At 41.6% G+C, this 21,019-nt stretch overlaps 1 protein-coding gene across 1 annotated transcript; it reads right to left on the reverse strand.

Annotated features, from left to right (window-relative positions):
• Nucleotides 1-1,733: 1,733 nt before the first annotated feature.
• On the reverse strand, nt 1,734-3,635 carry LOC120292854. Its single transcript, XM_039311331.1, has one exon. It carries the CDS (start codon nt 3,633-3,635, stop codon nt 1,734-1,736), a length of 1,902 nt encoding a protein of 633 aa, XP_039167265.1.
• Nucleotides 3,636-21,019: the final 17,384 nt, after the last annotated feature.

Below are 21,019 nucleotides of genomic sequence, written 5' to 3' on the forward strand. Positions count from 1 at the left end.
TGAATTTGCTATCTTGATTGCTCTATAACCGCTCTGCACTGTGTATTGGCCGTGAGTAGTGTCTGTCCATATTCCTTTGTCTTCTGTATGGTTGGGTCTAACCGAAATGCTTGTGATTTCTTGGATCGTGTGGGCATCATAATGCTAGTTTAATAGGCTAACATTCCAGTTTTGTTGCTGCGAATCTAGTAAATCAGCAACCAGATGAGGTTCTGTTAGATGTGTAGGACCACCTAGGATGCCTTTAGGAAGCCATCTGTCCTACCGTATTCTAATATTTCATCCAATTCCGACAGACCATTGAAGTTTAGTGGAAATCGAATCTCTGCCCAATAATAAACTCTGCCATCCCCAGGATGGGCGCGCACCTTTTTCCGCATATATGAAATCCTTTTGATGAAAGTAAATACCCTTCAGTAATGTGCTGCATAGTGATGATGGATTTTGAAGTAATCGCCAGGCCTGTTTACCGAGCAATGCCTTGTTAAAAGCTAAAAGATCATGAAATCCCAGTCCGCCCTCAGTTTTGCTACTCTTCAAAACATCCCAATGTGTCCAATGAATACTGATGCATTTGTCGGTTTGCCACCAAAAGCGAGCAATCTTCTTTTCAATGGTTTTGCAAATTGAAACCGGAAGTTTGAAAATAGACATGGCATATTGTGGTATTGCCTGTACAACAGCTTTAATTAGAACCTCTTTACCACCCTTTGATAGAAAATGTGCTTTCCATCCTTCTAATTTAGCAGATACTCTGGCCAAGATCCAGGCGAACATATCCCGTCTTGATCGCCCCCAGTCAGAAGGGATGCCTAAATATTTACCTGTTTTGTGCAACACCGGGACCCTCAATTCAGCGGCCAAGTTGGCCCTTAAACTATCAGGGCAATCCCGACCAAAGAAAATGCCCGATTTGTTTCTATTGATCATCTGACCCGTAGCCAAACAATATTGATTCAGAATATTGGCTAGGTTCTGACACTCCTGTAGTGTGGCATTTATGAAAAATATGGCGTCATCAGCAAAAAATAAATGGGAAAGGGTTGGACACCACCTGTTTAGCTTTAGGCCTTTGAGATGTCCCATGTCGATAGCTTCATGTATAAGAACAGATAACACATTTGCTAGCAAAATGAATAAGTAAGGCGAGAGTGGATCTCCCTGCCGAAGTCCCCAAGATGGATGGAAAGATGGTAGTTGTTCGCCATTATAATTGATACTGAAGGACGCTGTTGTGACACACTACATTACCCATTGAACCCAAGTGGCATGGAAACCCAATTTAAGTAGATAATCCTGAAGAAAGTCCCATTCCACCCTATCATATGCCTTTTGCATGTCCACCTTCAAAATTGCTTGAAAATTTCTTTTTCGTTTCCATATCCTTAGCTGATGAAGTACTTCCTGGACAATAAGGATATTGTCCTGGATTTGGCAACCACTAACAAAGGCAGATTGCTCGACAGATATTAGATCAGGTAGGAAAGGCTTTAGATGATTCGCCAACACCTTGGAAACGATTTTATGGATATAATTGCAAAGGCTGATTGGGCGATATTGGTCAAGACTCTCCGGTTGAGCAACCTTTGGGATCAGAGTAATATTGGTTTTGTTTAGAGGAGCAGGTAGAATTCGGATCCGAAGAAATCCCGAACTATTGTAAAAATATCTTCTTGTAAAATATGTCAGTTCTTACGGTAAAACAAACCATTCATACCATCGGTCACTGTGCCTTAGTAGCCCCCATTTGGAAAGTGGCTCGGCGGACCTCTTCTGCGGTGAGTGGGCGTTAACATAGCATTCATTTCCATAATGATAGTAGTGGGGCATTTAGCAAGGATAGGATCATAATTCCGAGTTCCAGTAGATTTGTAGAGTTCTGAAAAGAAACGCCTTGTCATACTTTGCAAAAGGCCATCATCCCTAACCCAGCTAAGATTGTCATCTCTTAACATGCGTATTCTATTCCGAAGTCGTCGTTGTAGCGTTGTCGCATGGAAAAATTTGGTGTTTTTATCCCCGCAGTTGAGCCAATTGATCCTGGATCTCATTGCCCAATGCCGTTCCTCTTGTTGCCATAAAAGTTGAATGTCCAACTTCAAATTTGTAATCAGCTGCTTGTCGCCACAGTTGTTGGGAGAATTGATATATGTTTGAAGTTGCTGCTGCAAGTGCAACATTTGCTGCAGTGCCTGTGAGAATTTCGAACGACTCCATTTGGTGAGGGCTGTAGCTATTGCCTGTAGTCTTTTGGGTAGATTATAATTGATAGCATGTGGAGAATTCCAGGATCTTTCAACCACCTCGCTGCATTCTTGTTCCTGAAGCCAGTAGGACTCAAATATGAATCTTTTATGGCATCTTCCTGGTAATACATTAGTAGTCAATAAAAGAGGGCTATGATTAGAGCTCACAGGAGGAAGAGCATAGACCTCAGCCTTAGGGTAAGCAATACACCATTCCATATTGCACAACATTCTATCTAAACGTTCTTTTACTAGGTCATCCCCAACTCGATTATTCATCCAGGTGAAGGCGCAACCCTTGCTGTCCATGTCCATGAGAGAACAATCGTGTAATACATCTCGAAAGGAATGCATTCGATGCGGTTCAGCCACCCGTCGGCCCACCTTTTCCCAAGGAAACAAAACTTCATTGAAGTCACCGGCGCACACCCAGGGTAGAATATTTGAAAGCACTATTAGGCGAAGATCCGTCCATAGTTGCTGTCTAGAATGATAAGTTGCTGGAGCATGGACACAAGTGAGGCGCATAGGAGTCCCTAAACGAGTATCCGTACAGGTAGTGTCAAAAAAGTGCTGAGACACTCGCTCTATATGGATTACAATGTCATCATGCCAAAGCATAGCAAGTCCGCTAGCGAGTCCAACATGATCGAGCACATGGTAATTACTGAATTTCAAACACTGTTTAAGCTGAATGATAACCGTCTCTTGATTCTTGGTCTCCATCAAAAATAGTAAATCAGGCTTCTCCTTGGCCACTAAGGCCTTTAGAGCTTGAACTGTCAGAGGGGAGCCCGGACTGGAGGTTCGGCCAAGAGCTTCATTTGTCCTTTGGTGGCTGTTGAGGGCCACCACCAAAGCCCATATCGCGTCCTTTGCAGTAGGTAAAATGGGAGTATCCAAGAGCTGCGATTCATCAAGAGTTTTGGAATTGTTTATCCATGAGTCATAAGTATGATATCTTCTGATTTTCTTTGCTGTTCCCACTTTTGCTGAACCTCTGGTGGTACTCATTTTCTTGCGGCAGGAAGTGCGTGGTTCCTGATGCTGAAGTTCATGGTGCTGGACAGGCACAGGGATCTCCACATCAGGAAAGGGAGTAGGTTGGGAAAGGGCTTTATGAAGTTGCTGATCAGGCGGTTGTATCTCTCTACCCAGATCTGTTCTTTTGTGATGTCCTGGATACAAGTCTAAGCTGGAGTGTGGTCCTTGCTGAGGCTCTTTCGACTTTGCAGGTGGCAAGATGAAAGCACCAGCAGAAGAATCCCCTTGTATAAATACTTGCTGAAGTGCTCGCTTGTTGGGGATGGCTGTGGATGGGATTGGTGGGAGAGCTGGTCGTTGGAGATGGGTGGGGACGGTGGGGTCTCGTGTATGACGCATCCACATCTATGTCTGGTGTCGAATAGAAGGATTGCCAATAAGGACTATGTGCTTTTACCTCAGCTCGCAACCATTGGCCAAAAGCCATTTTCTCTTTACCTTCCATCTTTGCCTCATTAAAAGGAATCTCCTGGCAGTACATAGCATAGTGTCCTATCACACCACAAGAGTAACAAAAATGTGGTAGGCGCTCATAACAGAAGTCAAGCCATAGGGCTTTTTTTGAAATTCTTATGAGCTGTCCTGTTTTCAAAGGGTCCTTTAGATTTATCTCCACTCGAGCACGACCTCCTCTAAAAGTCTTCCCATCTCTGGATTCCAACTTCACCTCAATGACACGACCCACATGTCGCACAGCCTTTGCAATCATATCCTCCAAACACCATTCTAGTGGTAAGCCCAATACTTGCACCCAGAAAACACACTTAGAGAAATCATAGCAATGTAAAGGTGTGTTGGCTTCCCAAGGTTTAAAAATAACTAAATGATTAGAGAACAGCCAAGGACCCCCTTCTAATATTCGTTGTTTATCTGCTTCATTGTGAAATTTCGCTACATATATACCCTCCTCACGTTGGGAAATATCAACGTTGTCAGTTCGCCATGCGCGCTTCAATGTATTTTGAAAAGCCAGAAAGTTGATTGAGGGGTTCGAAGGGATTTTACCAACTAAAGTCATTCTGCATTCTTCAATTTTTTCCAGGGGCAGAGCTACATCCCAATTATCGATTTGTTGAGCAGACTAGAGACGCCCCATTCTGTTACAAAGAGCCACAAGCCGCGACTGGTCTTCCTGTTGGTGGGGTTCCATGCTAAAGCAAATCCAGGGCAATCAACCTTCCTAAATTATGTGTGAATGAAAGGCATCCTTCGAATATACTGGCGCCCAATTAAAGATGTGGAACCAGCATCAGCTTCGCCATGCAAATTAAGGAAAGGGAAGGAAACTCAACTCAATTTAGAGGAATTTGGGGTGGATGGATTGCTCGATGGGAATCTGGGATTCCCTATATCCTTTACTCAGCACGCCCTAGACCAAAGGAAATACGAAAGACTCTGTTCGTTGAGGACGGGAAGGAAGAAAGTATGGGGACATATGGAATGACATTCGAAATCAACCGAGAAGTAGAAGAAGGGAAGAAATTGGGAATTGATGGGAGGATAGGGAAGTGCGAAAGCCCACGATTAGGGTTTAAAGTGTGAAAAAGCTACCATGGCGGTAGGATGAAACTCGCATATCGAGAGAAACAAGCTACCATGGCGGTAGGGCTTGGCTCATTAAACTTCATTTGGGATTTGTGGAACAATCGAAACATTCGAAACTTCGTCATACTAGGCCTCTCGCTTCAAATCTTTCTTATTCTATTTGCACCCCTTAGAAAGAAAAAAGAAAGGGACCTCCTTGACTTCCTCTTGTGGTTGTCCTATTTGATGGTTAACTGGGCAAGCGCATTTGGGATCGGGCTCATCTCTCACAACTAAGGCAATTCGTCAACTCATGCAATTGAAATAGACAGAGCACTTCAAGCATTTTGGGCCTCATGGTGAGACATACCAGATGCAAGGCGTTCCTGGTGGCTAGGGTCGTGTAGATGTTCCCGTATATAGTGGTGAGGCCGATCACCTCTACCTTCGGCGACTGCAGCGCGACGAAAATCGCCATGGCGTCGTCTGAAAGACGTCGAACCCATTCACAACGGTGAGAATCGAGGCATACCCACGATGCAAAATCAGGCGAATCCATGGAAAAATCGAAACTTTTTTGGTGGGGGGATTAAAATTCTGCATACCGATGCCGGGGTCCGTTCATACCTAGTTCATACTCATTATAACTTGCTGAAATCTGATCGCTTGAGCAACTAGAAGTCAAATGAAACTCGAGGCTTAAGCCTAATCATGACCATTTCATGGTTACCTAGTTCATACTCATGAGGCTTATATGTGATGGGTCGTTCTTACTCGGATATGAAGAAGCAAGGGATAGGAGAATCTTTTGGTTGTTCAAACTTCTATATAATCGTATCTTGGTATGTTTTGTTTATCTCACTTGTGGCTTACTAGGAATGCCAGGTCGCACGCATTTTTGTTAGGAGGAAAGTTCTCTCTATACGCGCCGCGCAACTACCTTCCTTTCCTTTTCGACGAGGAAAGCTATTGATGATAGCAATGAACTTTTATGGTACTGTGGAGTATTTTTCGATTTCTTGTGATTGTTGCCTAGATTGAAGTGAGCTTATGACAAAGGTGGTCTTGATTAATTGAATTTGCCAATTTATATAGAGAAATTTCTAGTAAACCCTTCCACCATAGTAAACGTTTGAGTTTTGTTCTTGACTTAGTCTCCGTTCGTTTATCGGAAAATGTGACTTTTTTAAAAAGAAAATAACAATTTTTTCTAGTATTCGACTAAAACCCGAAAATGAATTAGAAGATATTTTCTGCCATTTGATAGCAAAAATTACCCAAAGAAAAAAAAAAGGAAGAAAAATAAAAATAAAAATAATTCAAGAATTCAAAATTTTTAAATATTTTTATAAGAACGAACATTTCATTAATTAAAGACTCGAGCTCGAGCATCGGAGACTTGCACATGGCCTTTGTGAACCGAAGCTTGAGTATTGAGGACCTAAGCATGGCCTTTATGGATCCTGGCTTGGGTGTCGAGGAATCGAGTACCAGGGATTTGAGCCCAGCCTTGATGCACCCAAGCACGGGTGTCGGGGGCTTAGGCCTAGCCGCCAAAGACTTGGTCTTGAACACTAAGACCCGAGAACTAGTGTTAGGGTTTTCATACTCAAGTGTAAAGTTTTCGATCTAAACGCTAATACTTAGTCATATTTTGGAAAAATGTTTTTCATTTTCTAAAAAGAAAATTATTTTCTTGAATTAAACATAAGTTTTCCGTTGACTCATTTTCTTAAGCGAACCAAGTTATAGAAAATGAGAAAAATGTTTTCTATGAGATGAATGGAGCCTAAGCTTTCCTTTATTATAGTAACCTATACATACTATCCTGTTGATTGGCTGTTGCTACCCGAGTCTAGTTTATCAACTTATAAAATGCAAGTTCACACAATACATCTCTCGAAAGAGCTGTCACCTGGTAATTGACGGTTGTATGGTTAGAACCAATTTAAATCGACCAGCTGAAGAGAAAGGCAAGGAGCATTGTATCCAAAATTCGATTATACGGGATATGTGTCAGATACGACATAATCCACTAATTAATCTAATTCATCCAAATACTATATATTCATGTATATATAAAAGTGGGTAAAGCTCGTGCGAGATTGAGACATGTAACACTCACGCAAGATTTACCCAGCTATTTGCTTTGAAAGTTCTCGGGATGCTGCGCACCAAAATAAGCCTGTGGTTTTGACACCTTTTTGCGACCTATCTTAAAGTCGTGTGCGTAATCCATGGCACGCATTAGCATTACCACGACCACTCACGTAGTCAATTGCGCCATCTCCTCTCACCGTATGTGTATAATACCTCGGACGTCATGCTTGAGAATACACATTGGATCTCTCCCAACATGATTCGATCTCTCAATTAAACCAATCCGCTCTTCGAGTTCCCTGAAAGACTCCCCTAGGCTATCTAGATCATTCACCTTAGTCTCCGATTTCTCAACTCGTTTCCAAGCTTCAGTGATTCGAGTGTCGACCATGACTTCTAAGTCTTTCACAATAACTCGAGCTCTAATATCAAATGTCATGATCCAATCTATTTACTCAGTTTGAAGTCCAGGTGGTGTATACAATCCCTCATCACGAGTAGTAGATCAACCTACTCAAGCGTCGAATGCCCTAATGCTAAGACGCATGCACAATTCTCAGGGCTGTATGTGAAAGAACAAGAATGGAAACGGGTAATGAAAAAATATTTTACTCGGTTGGTACAAGCAATTTACATCAAGGGACCATAGGGATCAGAGATTCTGAATGGTTGAACCCTCTAGAGAGTTTCGCAGACATTAACTTTTGTAGCATGAGCATGAGCAGGTGCATGGGATGGCAGCATCTAAAAATTGTGAAAAGTAAAATAAAAAGTCCATAATACCCCTACGTTTTGTGGATGCATGCTGGATATAAGCGGCTATGGACAATGCCATTGGACAAGCCCGGACCAAGGCACTTACAGAGGACTTGTGCCACCCGGTCACTGACTAGGCCATGGCCGGCCCTATCTTGGCCCGACCACACTCTCCTCTTTAAAAAGAGTCTTGATTTATGCCCACTTCCTAAGGATTCACCTGGCCACTATGTTACAATTTAGAAGGCTTGGAATCTTCTTCTGACTCTGTTCTTGCGGACTTCAAGCGTTTGTTGGCCTTATGCTACAGTTTTTTTTTTTTTTGGTGAATTAGCGGTGTCTTTTTTAGTTTCTCCCTTTCTTTTCCTGTATATTCTTGATGTACTTGAACAGTTTTCCCTTTTAGTAAAATTCTTTATCAAAAGGAACAGTCTAGGAGCTGATTAGGGAGACATCTAGGGTTTGCCTTATTTGTTTTTGGGACATACAAAGGGAAAGAGGGAACACGGAGAGGTGGTGGGGAAGTGAGATAAAAGTGAGAAAAAGAGGTGATTTCTAAAGCACCTATATTCAGTCTTAAATGTATCGTATAAATATCAATTCAGTTTTAAACTTTATAATTTTATCAATTTAGCTCTAAATCTTTGGACAAAATTTCAATGTAGTCATTCCAGTTAATTTTCGTGAATATCCTAGGCTATGTTTCATTTATCTGCATAGATGTGCATTGTAGGAAAGTACCTCAATTTGGTAGTATTTTTGCATGCCATTTCATATTTGGATGCGTTATTTAAATTGGATCATTGGCGCATTATACCAAACTTATTTGGAATTTCTAAAGTTTCCGTTACCATTCACAGGTTCTTATCCCAGTACATAATACCAAAGCCATGTTTAATGTTGTCCGAGAGGGCTCGGGTTATTTCATTTTTACTTGTTTTATTTTGCTTCCTTTCATATTTTTGCTATTTTCCCCTTCATCATTTTAGACATTGCACGGTATATTGCCTTATTTAAATAATTTACTTTTGGTGATGCTCCACAGATCGTCATTTCTACATCGACACTTCTATTAAATTTTAGGGAATAAAATGAACCGAGATCACATAAAAACGTTTTCCTAAAAAGAAAAGAGGTACCAATGAACTGGGGTTAGTTTAATCTAGCTTGTCTGCTTTGTAGAGTAAGGCGACCAGCCGTCTTACTAGACTCCTAATTGGTTTAAAATAGGTTAATGGCAACTCTAATATAATAATGATTTAATCTAAAGAACGGGAGAAACCAAATTGTGATCGGTGGAATTTGAGGGAGTCCATATTCTACGTAAACGTTATTCGAGCCTATTTAGTTTGACAGTTCAAGACTCAAGTAGTTACTAATGGATGTGCGAGTAAAATTAGATATGATCAATTTGACGATAAAAGTCAACCTAATATAAAGCAATAATCATCATTCATACACGATGAGATATTTTACTCCTACCAAGCAAATAAAAGTAACATATTCATACTCATTTTCACATATCAAAAGCTGTCTTGATTACATGCCCATCCTAGTCTTGGGCTACTTATTTTTGTTTCCATATATATAGTCAATCAAAAGGCTGGGGTAGCCTAACTCCTCTACCAAGCTGCTCCCAAAAGTGGCCCCCATACTATGTGCATTCCCCGTCTTGAACCTTGATTCGCCCATCACACACCTAAAATGGTGGGAACAACAAGAGTGAGTCGATGACTCAGTAAGTAGAAATCCCTAATTCTCCTATAGGAGGACATCTCGCCGTCGATCGTCAAATACAAGGTCACCACCCACTTGTCGATGGCAAATCAATAGCAAGGTTTGTGCCTTGCCTTGCTTATGCATATGAGAGTCTCTCAACCGTCTATGCACTTTCAAAAAATCAAAGACAAGGAGTTACTGCATATGAACAAGCTTTCCAAAGATCCGTGGCTGATGATCATTTCGGTCATAAAAAGGGATGCTCACATCTCATGAAACTCATTCAAGCAATAAGTGACCCACTTCAAACATATGCTCAAGTTGATGCAAGGACTTAACAATACATATCAAACAAACCCAGTTTTTGCAAGCATCACACATGTATCAGTCATGAACCACACATGGACTTTCACTTTTCCTTTTTTAGTATCATATTAGTCGAACTTAATAGACTCTTCCGGTAACAACCGAGCATCGGTCCCCCTCTTGGCAACCGGTATTGTCCCAATCTCATTATCAGGACAACATCTAGGGCGACCTCTAGGTATCGGCCTCACCCGGACCGGCATCATCCATGATCTCAATATCGGGAAGGCATCCGGGGCTTTACCCTAGGCAACGACCCGGCATCCCCCAGCGTCGGCATATAGGTCCATCGTGTGTCCATGCATTCAAGCATCAACCGATTCATGTCATGTTTAAACTCTTAACCGAATGAAAGGCCCGAAGGCATGCCATGCAAGGTGAACTAATGGACGACTCTTGTGTTTTATTAAATCAAACTCATGCCGGATGCAATTCAAGCTCGTGACCTTGACTCGGAATCATTCGCTTAGGCTTTAGCATTTTCCATAGTCACAGAGACCTTTCCTCGACATCCAGGTGTGCTTGACACTCATGCGGGATCATGAACTTACTTAATGCAACAACAAGCAATAGAAACACAACAAGCATAACAATACAAAGCCAACACAAGCAAATGATGGCATGATCCTAAAATCGATAAGCTTAGCACATCACCCTATCGAAGAGTTAGGAAAATCTACTTACCTTCGATGAACCTCGAGTTGAGACACTAACTACAAAGGAAGGGCGGCTTACTTTGGAGGACGAGAGAGAGAGACGTGAGGTGGAGGGCGTTCAAGGAGATGGAGGGTGGAGAAAATGGGAGCAAAGTGAGGAAAATGAAGAGAGCTCCTCATATTTATAGCCCTTGGAGCCATCATTACCATGCCAAGCGGTCCATTCTAATGTTTCCAAGTGTCCCGCCTACCTAAATTCCTTGGGTGGCAAGGCTATGGGTCCAATAATTGAAGCCTAAATGATAAGTTGGAAGGCTAAAAGGCCTTACTTGGCAACCTAAGCTCATAGGCGTCATTGATGATAGACCTACTTTTCACTTTTCCATTGGTCCACTTATTTGCTTATCCTCCAAGGCTCACTTTAGGCTCATTATTGGCTATGGCGCCTAAGGGACACATAAGCCCCTTTAATGCCTAATGTCTTTTTCTAATTGGTTGGTGCTTACCTTGTTCACCAAGGCTACAATCTAGGGCCATTATAACCTAAGATTCACCTAAGATTCTAGGGGACACCTAAGTAGGTTAATCATCTCACTCATTAATTGCCAAGATTTCATGCAATCATTAGGCTTAGATGTGTTCATACTAGTCAACTTGCTCTCCAAGTTTCTTCTCTTTAATACACTAAGGTCCAAAAGCATTTAATGCATTATTATTTTCAAGCCAATAAGTTTTTAGATTAAATTGCTCCTCAAGTTGGGCGTGCAGCCCCCTTCCACTCAAAGTTGGGTGTGTGGTTCTCATATTCTAAGACAAAAACAGTTTTGAACAACTTTCGAAATCAGTACCATTACCTTATCAAACGGATTCGAAAAATTATAAAATTTTAATATGTTATAAAGTAGACCTTAGAAAACCTTTTTTTTTTTTTTATGAAGGAATCCAAGCCAAATTCGTTATGTGGAAAGAGAAGCAAATCAGTGAACACAACCCAAAAATCCATCCGTCGAACAGATTCAATGGTCAGAGAGAGAGACTCCTTTTGAAATCCAAATCTTCACAAAACCCTTTGAAATTGTAATATGTTATAGATATGGATGTCCTTTAAAACTTTTGTGAAGGAATCATGTCCAAATTTGAAAGAGAAGATTTTATAAAAATTCGAAAAAGCAACTTGGTTACCGTCTTCACTATACTAGGCAGGTTCTGTACGGTAATTGATTGGGCCTTCGTATCAACCATTTCTTCTCAGAAAAATATGAAATTTAATTATATTATATACTAAGATGTTTTGAACAACTTTCATGAAGGAAGCTTCTCCAAATTCGTAATATAAAAAGTTCTGAAAATTTGACAAACAACAAAGGTCCAGAAATTTCGAAAATTAAATGAGGTAAATTCTAGTTGAAAAGAGGAGTGTTCTCCCTTGGCCTTCTCCTCTCTCTCTCTCTCTCTCTCTCTCTCTCTCTCTCTCTCTCTCTCTCTCTCAGCATGTGGCTTCTCCTTTGTAGGTTTCAAAGTCTACCATTCACACTTAGATCCTAGGATATTAATGGCATAGGCTAAAGGGATATCTTTCTTCTCACTTTATTTAATACGTTCACACTTATTCACACTTGTTCACACTTGTCCACACTTGTTTACATTTATTTTATAGGAAGGTTTGACTAACCTAAGGCCCACCTAGCTTAGCCTCCTAGTTGGGACCAAAAGAAAGGTCGAAATTGAGGATGTTACAATGGATATTGTGTTTCATTCATGCATTAGATACTTTTCTTCTGCCATTTAATGCACGAGATACCTTACTTACATTCATTCGTGGAATTGATGGATGTGCAAGTAACTGAGAAAGGACCGATTCAACAATAAAACATAAACTTGACACAAAGCAATAAGTATCATCCATGCATTAATCTTCATTTAAAGCATGAGATACCTTGCATGTACTTATTTGTGAAATAGATGGATGTGTAGTAGAGTTGATAAAAGACTAATTCAACCATAAAGTATAAACCCAATGCAAAGTAATAAGCATCGTCCATAAATGAGATACTTTTCCTCTGACGTTTAATGCATGAGATTCCTTGCTTATATTTGCTCACTGAATTTATTGATCCTTTTATTGGACTTTTTAATAGATATCGTCTACAAACAAACAAGCAAAGAACTATCACAACATGTATATTCTTGATTTTAACATTTAGATGGTATTGTGCAGAATTATTCAGTTCTTTAACTGGGTTAATCTCATAGTCTCTCCCTTACCTCTTTTCTCCCAAGCGTTCTGGGCTTTCCTCTACTGCACGGTAGTCTTCCATTGACTCCTTTGTGCTGTCGCCCTCTTCAGCATTTCTTCCATTCCAATCCTCCCCATCAACCTCCGCCCTCTTCGATATGAAGTTGCTCACCCCGACCGACCCTAATTCCTCTTTCCTTGGTTGTCGCCCTCGTACTTTCAAACCCTCTTAACTCCTGTAACCTTCTCGAGTCAGTATTTCCATTTTATTCACCCCTCCAAACCCTAACTTCGTTCTGGGCTTTTTTCCGTTTCCCCTTGCCTACCTTATCATCACCTCGCGCGTCCCTCTCAAAACCCTAGACTTCGGCCCCAAGTTATCCAACCCTCACAACAGGCCGAAACCCATCCAATACCCTTGTTCGACTTCTTTACTTCGCTTTCCCCAGCAACAGTCCAACCCTTCCAACCTTCCTTGCACTTCTTCTTACCCGTCCTTCAACACCCCCTACATAGATTTGTCTCACCTTGCTTTTCTTGGCCCCGCTTCCCCTACAGAATAGTAGTAAGTACGTTGAGGAAAATGGTCTGCCAGAGCTCCAGAATTTCTCCACAACCAAGCATCAAGGCTTCAAACCAACGAGCTCAAATGACTCATTGAGAGTTATCCTGGTTTCATTATGGAGGTTGGCCACGATCTCTCTGTTCTCCATATCATCGTGCCTTATTGAAGCAGGCCTTATGGCAGATCATAATTCTGAAGCGAGTAGGTTAGAGGCGTTGTGTAAAAGCTTGGGTAACTTATGGTCTGAAGATGATGTTACAGATGTTACAGAGGGTATCTCTGATAAAAAGTTAAAAGAATGCTAGCTAACATTATTTGGCAAACTCTATTCTCGACCAAACGTAAATTTCCAGGCCTTTCTCAGCACTATGAAACGGGCATGGAGGACTGAGAACGTTTCCTGCACCTTGTTAGAACCAGGCTTTTTCTCATTCTCTTTTAAATCAGAAGCCGAGAAGCAGAAAGTCCTTGATGCCGGGCCATAGTCTTTTTTCAGCAACCTACTAGTGCTCCAACAATGTGATCTTGACATTCCCGATATTTGCTATGATTTCTCTCATTGTCCCTTTTGGGTGCACCTATTTGGCTTACCATTTGGTAGAGTTATAACGGCAGTAGTTAGAGAGATCGCCTCCAAGTTTGGCGAAGTCCTTGAGGTGAAATTGGAAGCAAATGGAAACAGCAGTTATAAGGTCGGGAAAGCAAGAATCAAGCTGAATCTAGTTACACCTCTTAAAACAAGGCTAGTTGTCAACTTGGGAAGCAAAAAGTTGTTGATCGAATTCAAATACGAAAGGTTGCCACATTACTGCTACTCTTGTGGTAGAATTGGCCATTATGCCAATGCCTGTAAAATGATTCCTTACGAACACATAAGGTTGGAGGAAGGTATACCAGGTAACTATGGTAACTAGTTACGAGTTGAGGTTCGGGAACTCAGCTCGTATGGAAAATTTTTCTATGGCAAGCAAACCTAACTCATTGAAGACGAAGAAATGGTGCCGAAATATCCCCTGGCAGCGGATACCCATGAAACACAGCAAGCACAAGACGCAGCAGAGCAGCCCCTCCTGCCTCCCCACATCCAGCATCTCTTGGAGGAGGGGCCCAAACAGCAGGCCAAACATCTCCTCTCTTCCCGAGCTATAACCATTAAAGAAGGCAAAGCTCCATAGAAGCAAGACAACAGCTGCTTAGATGCGGACTCCATGCTGACGCTGCACAATGAACAGATCAAAGAAGTCGAGAAAGAGAGGCAATTCTATTTAGAGTCAGAAAGAGGCCCAGCTAGGGGCAAAGCCAGATCTACCAAGCTCCCCACATCAAAGAAAGGTAAGCAATTTTGCCCGTATGGAGCTCAAGCCTCCAAGATAGCATTCGCTGACCACTTACAACTAGTGGACATCCCTGTAATAGAGGAGGATAAATCAACAAAATGGGCTTTGGTGGCTAGCCATAATAAGTCATCGGTGTACCCATGAAACTACTAAGTTGGAATTGTCAGGGGTTGGGTTCTCCCCTGACAATTCAGGCTCTTAGAGTCCTTGTGACTCAAGAAAGGCCAAATCTAATTTTTCTTATGGAAACTAAAAATCAAGAGCATACAGTGCAAAGATTAAAAAGACGACTCAAGCTTTCTCACAGCTTTTTGGTGAATCCAAAAGGGCTATCGGGGGGTTTGGCTCTTTTTTAGGATGACCAGGCAACCATTTCCATAGACTCACATTCTGAATATCTTATCGATGTGCGGTGCTTTCTTTATGATAGTAGACAGAATATGCGGATTACTTTTCTCCACGCTCCTAATGCATTCAATGACAGAATTATACTCTAGGAGGAAATACAAAGAGCAAGTCCCTTTAATCACATTCCTTGGTTGTGCATTAGGGACTTTAATGAGATTCTATATCAATGGGAAAAAGTGGGAAAGAGGATGGCTGAACACTATCGACTTACTGCATTCAAGGATTTCTTATATGCCTGCTCATTAATGGACCTGGAAAGTAAGGGGTGCGCTTTTACTTGGATGAATACAAGAGAGGGAGACGAAAATGTTTAAAAAAGGTTGGACAGAGCTCTTTGTACCTTGGACTGGAGAATAGCTTATCCAAATGCCAAAGTTACAGTTCTACCGGCTATTGGTTCCGACCATATTCCCCTCATCCTGTCAACTATACCTACCCTGACACGCAAGCGGCGCGAGTTTAAATACGAGACATATTGGGCGGAAGATGAAGATTGCAAGAGGATTGTCAAGCAAATATGGGAGGACTCCCATAGGAAGAATATGGCTGAGAAACTGCACATAGTGGCGACTCAACTAGAGGCGTGGAGTAAAAAATGATTTCCCAATGCATACAAGAAAATCGAAAGGCTGAAAAATGAGCTTTAGATTCAGATGAACAACCCGACATTGCGGTATGATCATTGCAAAATTCATAATATACACAAAGAGATTGAAGCACTATGGCAAAAAAAAGAAATGTTATGGGCCTTAAGGTCTAGAATTAAGTGACTCAAATGGGGGGATAGGAATACAAAATTTTTTCATGCTACCACTATACAATGGAGAAACAGAAACCGCATTTCCATGCTGATGAATGCCGAAGGAGACTGGGTGAGGGATAATGAAACTCTCAAGCACATGACGATGAATTTCTTTAAAAATTTATATACTTCAGTGGGTCCTCGGAATTTCCAGCCTATCCTAAACCACATACCATTGTCAGTCAATGCAGTTATGAACCTTAAACTCACTGAAGCTGTGACTATGGAAGAAGTTTATGATGCAACTCACCAGTTGGGTGCTACCAGAGCACCTGGACCGGATGGACTGAACGGCCTCTTTTTTCAGCAGCATTGGCAAGATATCGGCGGGGATATTCTTACGGAAGTGCAACTTTTCTTTGAGTCTGGAACCCTTAGCCCAGCCCTAAACAAAACCCAAATCACTCTTATCCTCAAGAACCAAAATCCAGAAAAGTTAAAACATTTCCGACCCATAAGCCTGTAACTTTGCTTACAAGATCATATATAAAATCCTCACAAACAGACTAAAACCATTATTACCAGACATAATTACTGTGGAACAAAGTGCTTTCATGGGGAGTCGCTAAATTCAGGATAATATTTTGATTGTTCAAGAAGTTCTCCACAGATTAAGAACTCGAGATAGGAGGAAAAAATTTCAAGCCATTCTTAAACTCGACATGCAGAAAGCTTATGACCCAATAGAATGGGACTTCCTACGGGAGTGTCTAAGAAAGATGGGCTTTAGCGACGGATGGGTGCAGTGGGTTATGCAATGCGTCATTACAGTGTCCTACATCATCAAGTTTAATGGAGAGTCCTCACACTACTTCAAGCCATCTCAGGGTATTTGCCAGGGAGATCCTCTATCCCCGTATCTGTTTATTATTGTAGCCAATGTACTATCCCACATGATGAAACAAGCAATTGCAGCAGATACCATCCACGGCATTAAACTGAACAGAAATTGCCCAACCCTCTCTCATTTACTATTTGCAGATGACTCTATTTTTTTCCTAGATGGTATAGTTCTAGAATGCCAAAACCTAGCAACTATACTCCACTAGTATTGTTATGCATCAGGTCAGGCCATAAACTTGAACAAATCAAGATTATTTTTCAGCAAAGGGTGTCCATAGAGCCTTCGAAGAAACATGATGTCGGTGCTGAGAGTTCTCGAAATTGCGAAAACAGGGAAATATTTAGGAATCCCTTCGGACTGGGGGGCTTCAAAAAAAGATATGTTTGCCTGTATACTTGCCAGGGTAAACTCGAAGCTGGAGAGTTGGAAAGAAAACTTGCTTTCGCAAGCTGGTAAGGAAATTCTTCTCAAGTCAATAGTTCAGGCAATACCTCAATATGCAATGTCAATTTTCAAAATCCCAGTTTCCATTATCAAAGCCATTGAGAAGAAAATTGCTAATTTCCTATGGAGAAATACTAACAAGACAGCTGGTTTGCACTGGAGAAAATGGGATCTCCTAAAGCTTCAAAAGGAGGAAGGCGGTCTTGGCTTTAAGGACCTACTTGCTTTCAACATCGCTATGTTAGGAAAACAATCTGGAGGATTTCTTAGCATCCGAACACACTTTGGAGCCAACTCATGAATGGATTTTACTTCCCAAACTCGTGACTTATGGCAAGTAGGGAAAGGCTCACGTCCAGCGTGGGGTTGGCAAAGCCTATTAGCAGGAAGAGATGTAATTGCTCCCCAAGTTATGTGGGTAGTGGGTAATGGTCAACAAATTTCAATTCGAGAGGATAAGTGGTTCAAGAAAGGAACGATTGGAGGACTTGTGAGACCGAATGAACTAAGCAAAGTTGCCGACTTGATTAATTTTGAAGCCGCAACATGGAAGGAAGACCTCTTGCGGTCCATGTTCGACGACTCCCTTGTGATAGAAATCAAAGCAATCCCTATCGGCCTCCTAAATACAGAAGACAAACTGGTTTGGACAAATAACAAATCCAAAACCTATATGGTGAAGAGCGGTTACTTTTCGACCAGAAAACCTACTACTCATCAAGAGACAATGCCAACAACATCACACCGGTTTGATCCAGACATATGGAAGCTTATCTGGAACTCGGTCATACAACCTAAAATCAAATTCTTCCTTTGGAGTGCTTGCCAAAATGCATTGCCTACCTTGGATAATCTATATAGGAGAAATATCGTACCTGTACCAATGTGCCCAATATGCAATTTGGAAGCGGAGACGGTTGAGCGCACTTTGCTCCTTTGCCCTTGGATAGCACAAATATGGAATGAGCCAACCCTGCAAGTCCACATAGATCGAGTGGGTCTAACACGATTTGATGACTGGTTATGCAAACATTTTGCAGGACCAAGGAATTGACGTAATTTTGAACTGGTTGCCACAGTTTTATGGTGCATATGGAAGGATCGCAACCACTTCATCTTCAAGAAACATCCCCTCAACCCACATCAAACCCTGTTTAGAGCTACAATGTCACAGGAGAGCTTCGTAACTTGGAATAAAAAATCACAAACCGGGAAAAAAGGCCAAGATCTACCTGAACCTGACAAATGGCATCCCCCGCCCCCAGGAATTCTCAAAATAAACATTGATGCTTCACTTGAAGATGCATATACAACCAGCAACTCGCTTGATATATCTCAAGAGGAGGTGGTGCGTAGCAATGAAGCTATTTCAGATCCTGCCCTGGCTTCAATTTCCAATTGCGACATCACTCCCGCCAACCCAAGTGATTTCCCAACCTCTACTCCAGCTTCGACTACAAACATAGCAGAGAGCGACACTGATATACCGCACAACCCACAGGTAAACAGCATTGCCTAGAAGGATAAAACATATAGAGCTATATCGCCCCGAGCTGAAGAAAGAAGTACAGAATGGGCACGATGCTTACCTGGTCTAAATAGAGAGGTAAGCCGAGAAATACCCAACCTGAGTCAAAGGTACACCCGTAAAGGCGCGCCCGTGATGCCTAGCAGATGTCGAGCGCAAGCTTACGGGAAGCATCCCCTTGGTGGCGGCCTCAACAACGCTTGCCCGGTACCACCTACACAGCCCTTTCACAAATTCAAATCTGCTAATGATGAATACATAGCAAAAAATCAGAACCGAAGGCCAAACCAGATGCCCCTCCCTGCTAAGAACACCAGATCGACACAGCTGGATAGGGGTAGCCCTCACCTGAACAGCAGCGACAATGGGGATGAGTCCGACCCACTAGGGATGCCCAGCTCGATCCAGATCTGGAACAGAGCACGCCTGCCTGAGCTGCATAGCAGAGGTGAAGCGAGAGATCGTGGTAAGCCCCCCCTGACTAGCGGCACCATTGATGAAGAATCTACTACCTCTACAACACCAACACACGACTTCAGATCTACTGGATTTGACTCTCCAGCACAGCAGTAAGACAACAGGAGCACCAATGACGCCCACCATGTAAGGTTTTGCAGATCTGAAGAAAGGATTGGGGATAAGACCTACTTGTGTAGCAGCGACGCAGAGGAAGAACCCGCCTCTCCTCCTCGCCCCTATCGAACCGACCGACGTGCTGATAACAGACCCGATCCAGCATCGCACCCCACCACGACTAGAGAGACGACTGGCAGATTCCCCGGTTCTCAACAGAGAAGACCATTCTCTCGAGCTGCTGTTGCTTGCATCTGTAGAGACTCATTTGGCAGAATAAGAGATGGGTTTGCAAAAAATGTCGAGGTGAATTCTGCTGAACAAGTGGAGGCCGTAGCTTTAGTCGAAACCCTAGATTTTATATCTTCAAAGCTCACCCCGAATTCCCCAGAAAAAAGAAATAGTAATTCTATCTAATTGTCGTACGTTGGTGGAGAGTGTCCTCTCCTCATCTACCTTAAGCTAGTCAGTGCAACCTCTAGTGGATCGAGCCAAGCACAAACTGGAGACTATGTCGGGACTAACCTTCGCCCACTGTAGTTGTAATACCAACAGAGTCGCCGATTGGTTAGCTAAAGCCCAACGTATGGGTTGTCTTCCTAGAAACTAGGTTATTAACCTCCCTTCTGCTCTTTTGGATTTACTATGTACTGATGCATATGCTGTATTTGCTCAGACCCTCAATTAGTAATGATAGCCCGTTTACTTGTCCAAAAAAAAAAAAACTGGGCTAATCTCTGTTAAAAAAAATTGGGTTAATCTATTTTGGATAGATGTAAAATTAATGGATCCGTTGGAGAGAGCAACCTATATATAGCAATAAATTTGAAGCATCTAACTCGTCAAGTTTTTTATACTCACAAGGATGAGGGGAGACAACTACTATGATTACCTCCCTTGAATGTAAACCATACATAATCATAAGTTTGGCCCGTCAAGTTCTCAATTTTAAGTTGGTTTGAGAGGATCTTATTTTCTTGATACGAAAGATAACCTACTTATTATACACAAGCACATTCATATGACTTGTTAGATATATTCTTGTTCATCAATAATGCCAAGTGTCGGGTTAGATGTGGTATCACCTATCATAAATATTGTAGTTTCATTCATGCATGAGATAGTTTTCTTCTACCATTTAATACACGAGATACCTTACTTACATTCATTTGTGGAATGGATGGATGTGCAAATAATTGAGAAAGGAGATTCAACGATAAAACAGAAACCTGACACAAAGCAATAAGCATCATCCATGCACGAGTCTTCTAGTTAAAGCATTAGATACCTTGCTTGGAATTATTATTGGAACAGATGGATGTGTAGTTGAGTTGATAAAAAACCGATTCAATGATAAAGCATCAACCCTGTGCAAAGCCATAAGCATTGTCTATAAATGAGATACTTTTCTTCTAACGTTTAACGCATGAGATTCCTTGCTTATGTTTGTTTGCCGAATGAATCGATTCTTTTGTCACTTTGGATTTTTTTATAGATATCGTCTTCAGACAAACAAGCAAGGAACTATCACAACATGTGTATTCTTGATTTTAATGTTCATATGGTATTTTGCAGAATTATTGAGTTCTTTAATTGGGCTAATCTATATTGGATTGATGTAAAATTACTTGATATGTTGAAGAGAGTAACCTATATATAGCAATAAATTTGAAGCATCTGACTAGTTCAAATTCATCCAGAATGGGTCTAAATTAAAGAAAAAAAGGAAGTGACAAAAATGAACATGAAGTGGGTCCAAGTTGAAGAAAAAGAGTCAGGCTAAGGATTGTACCACGGCTTTGTTGGATGGCCAATTTTAGACGCTAACTCTTTAACATCACTTGAAAAGGACAGATAATTGTTAGTGTATT

This window comes from Eucalyptus grandis, chromosome 1 (genome assembly GCF_016545825.1).
Source record: "Eucalyptus grandis isolate ANBG69807.140 chromosome 1, ASM1654582v1, whole genome shotgun sequence".
Lineage (NCBI taxonomy): Eukaryota > Viridiplantae > Streptophyta > Magnoliopsida > Myrtales > Myrtaceae > Eucalyptus > Eucalyptus grandis.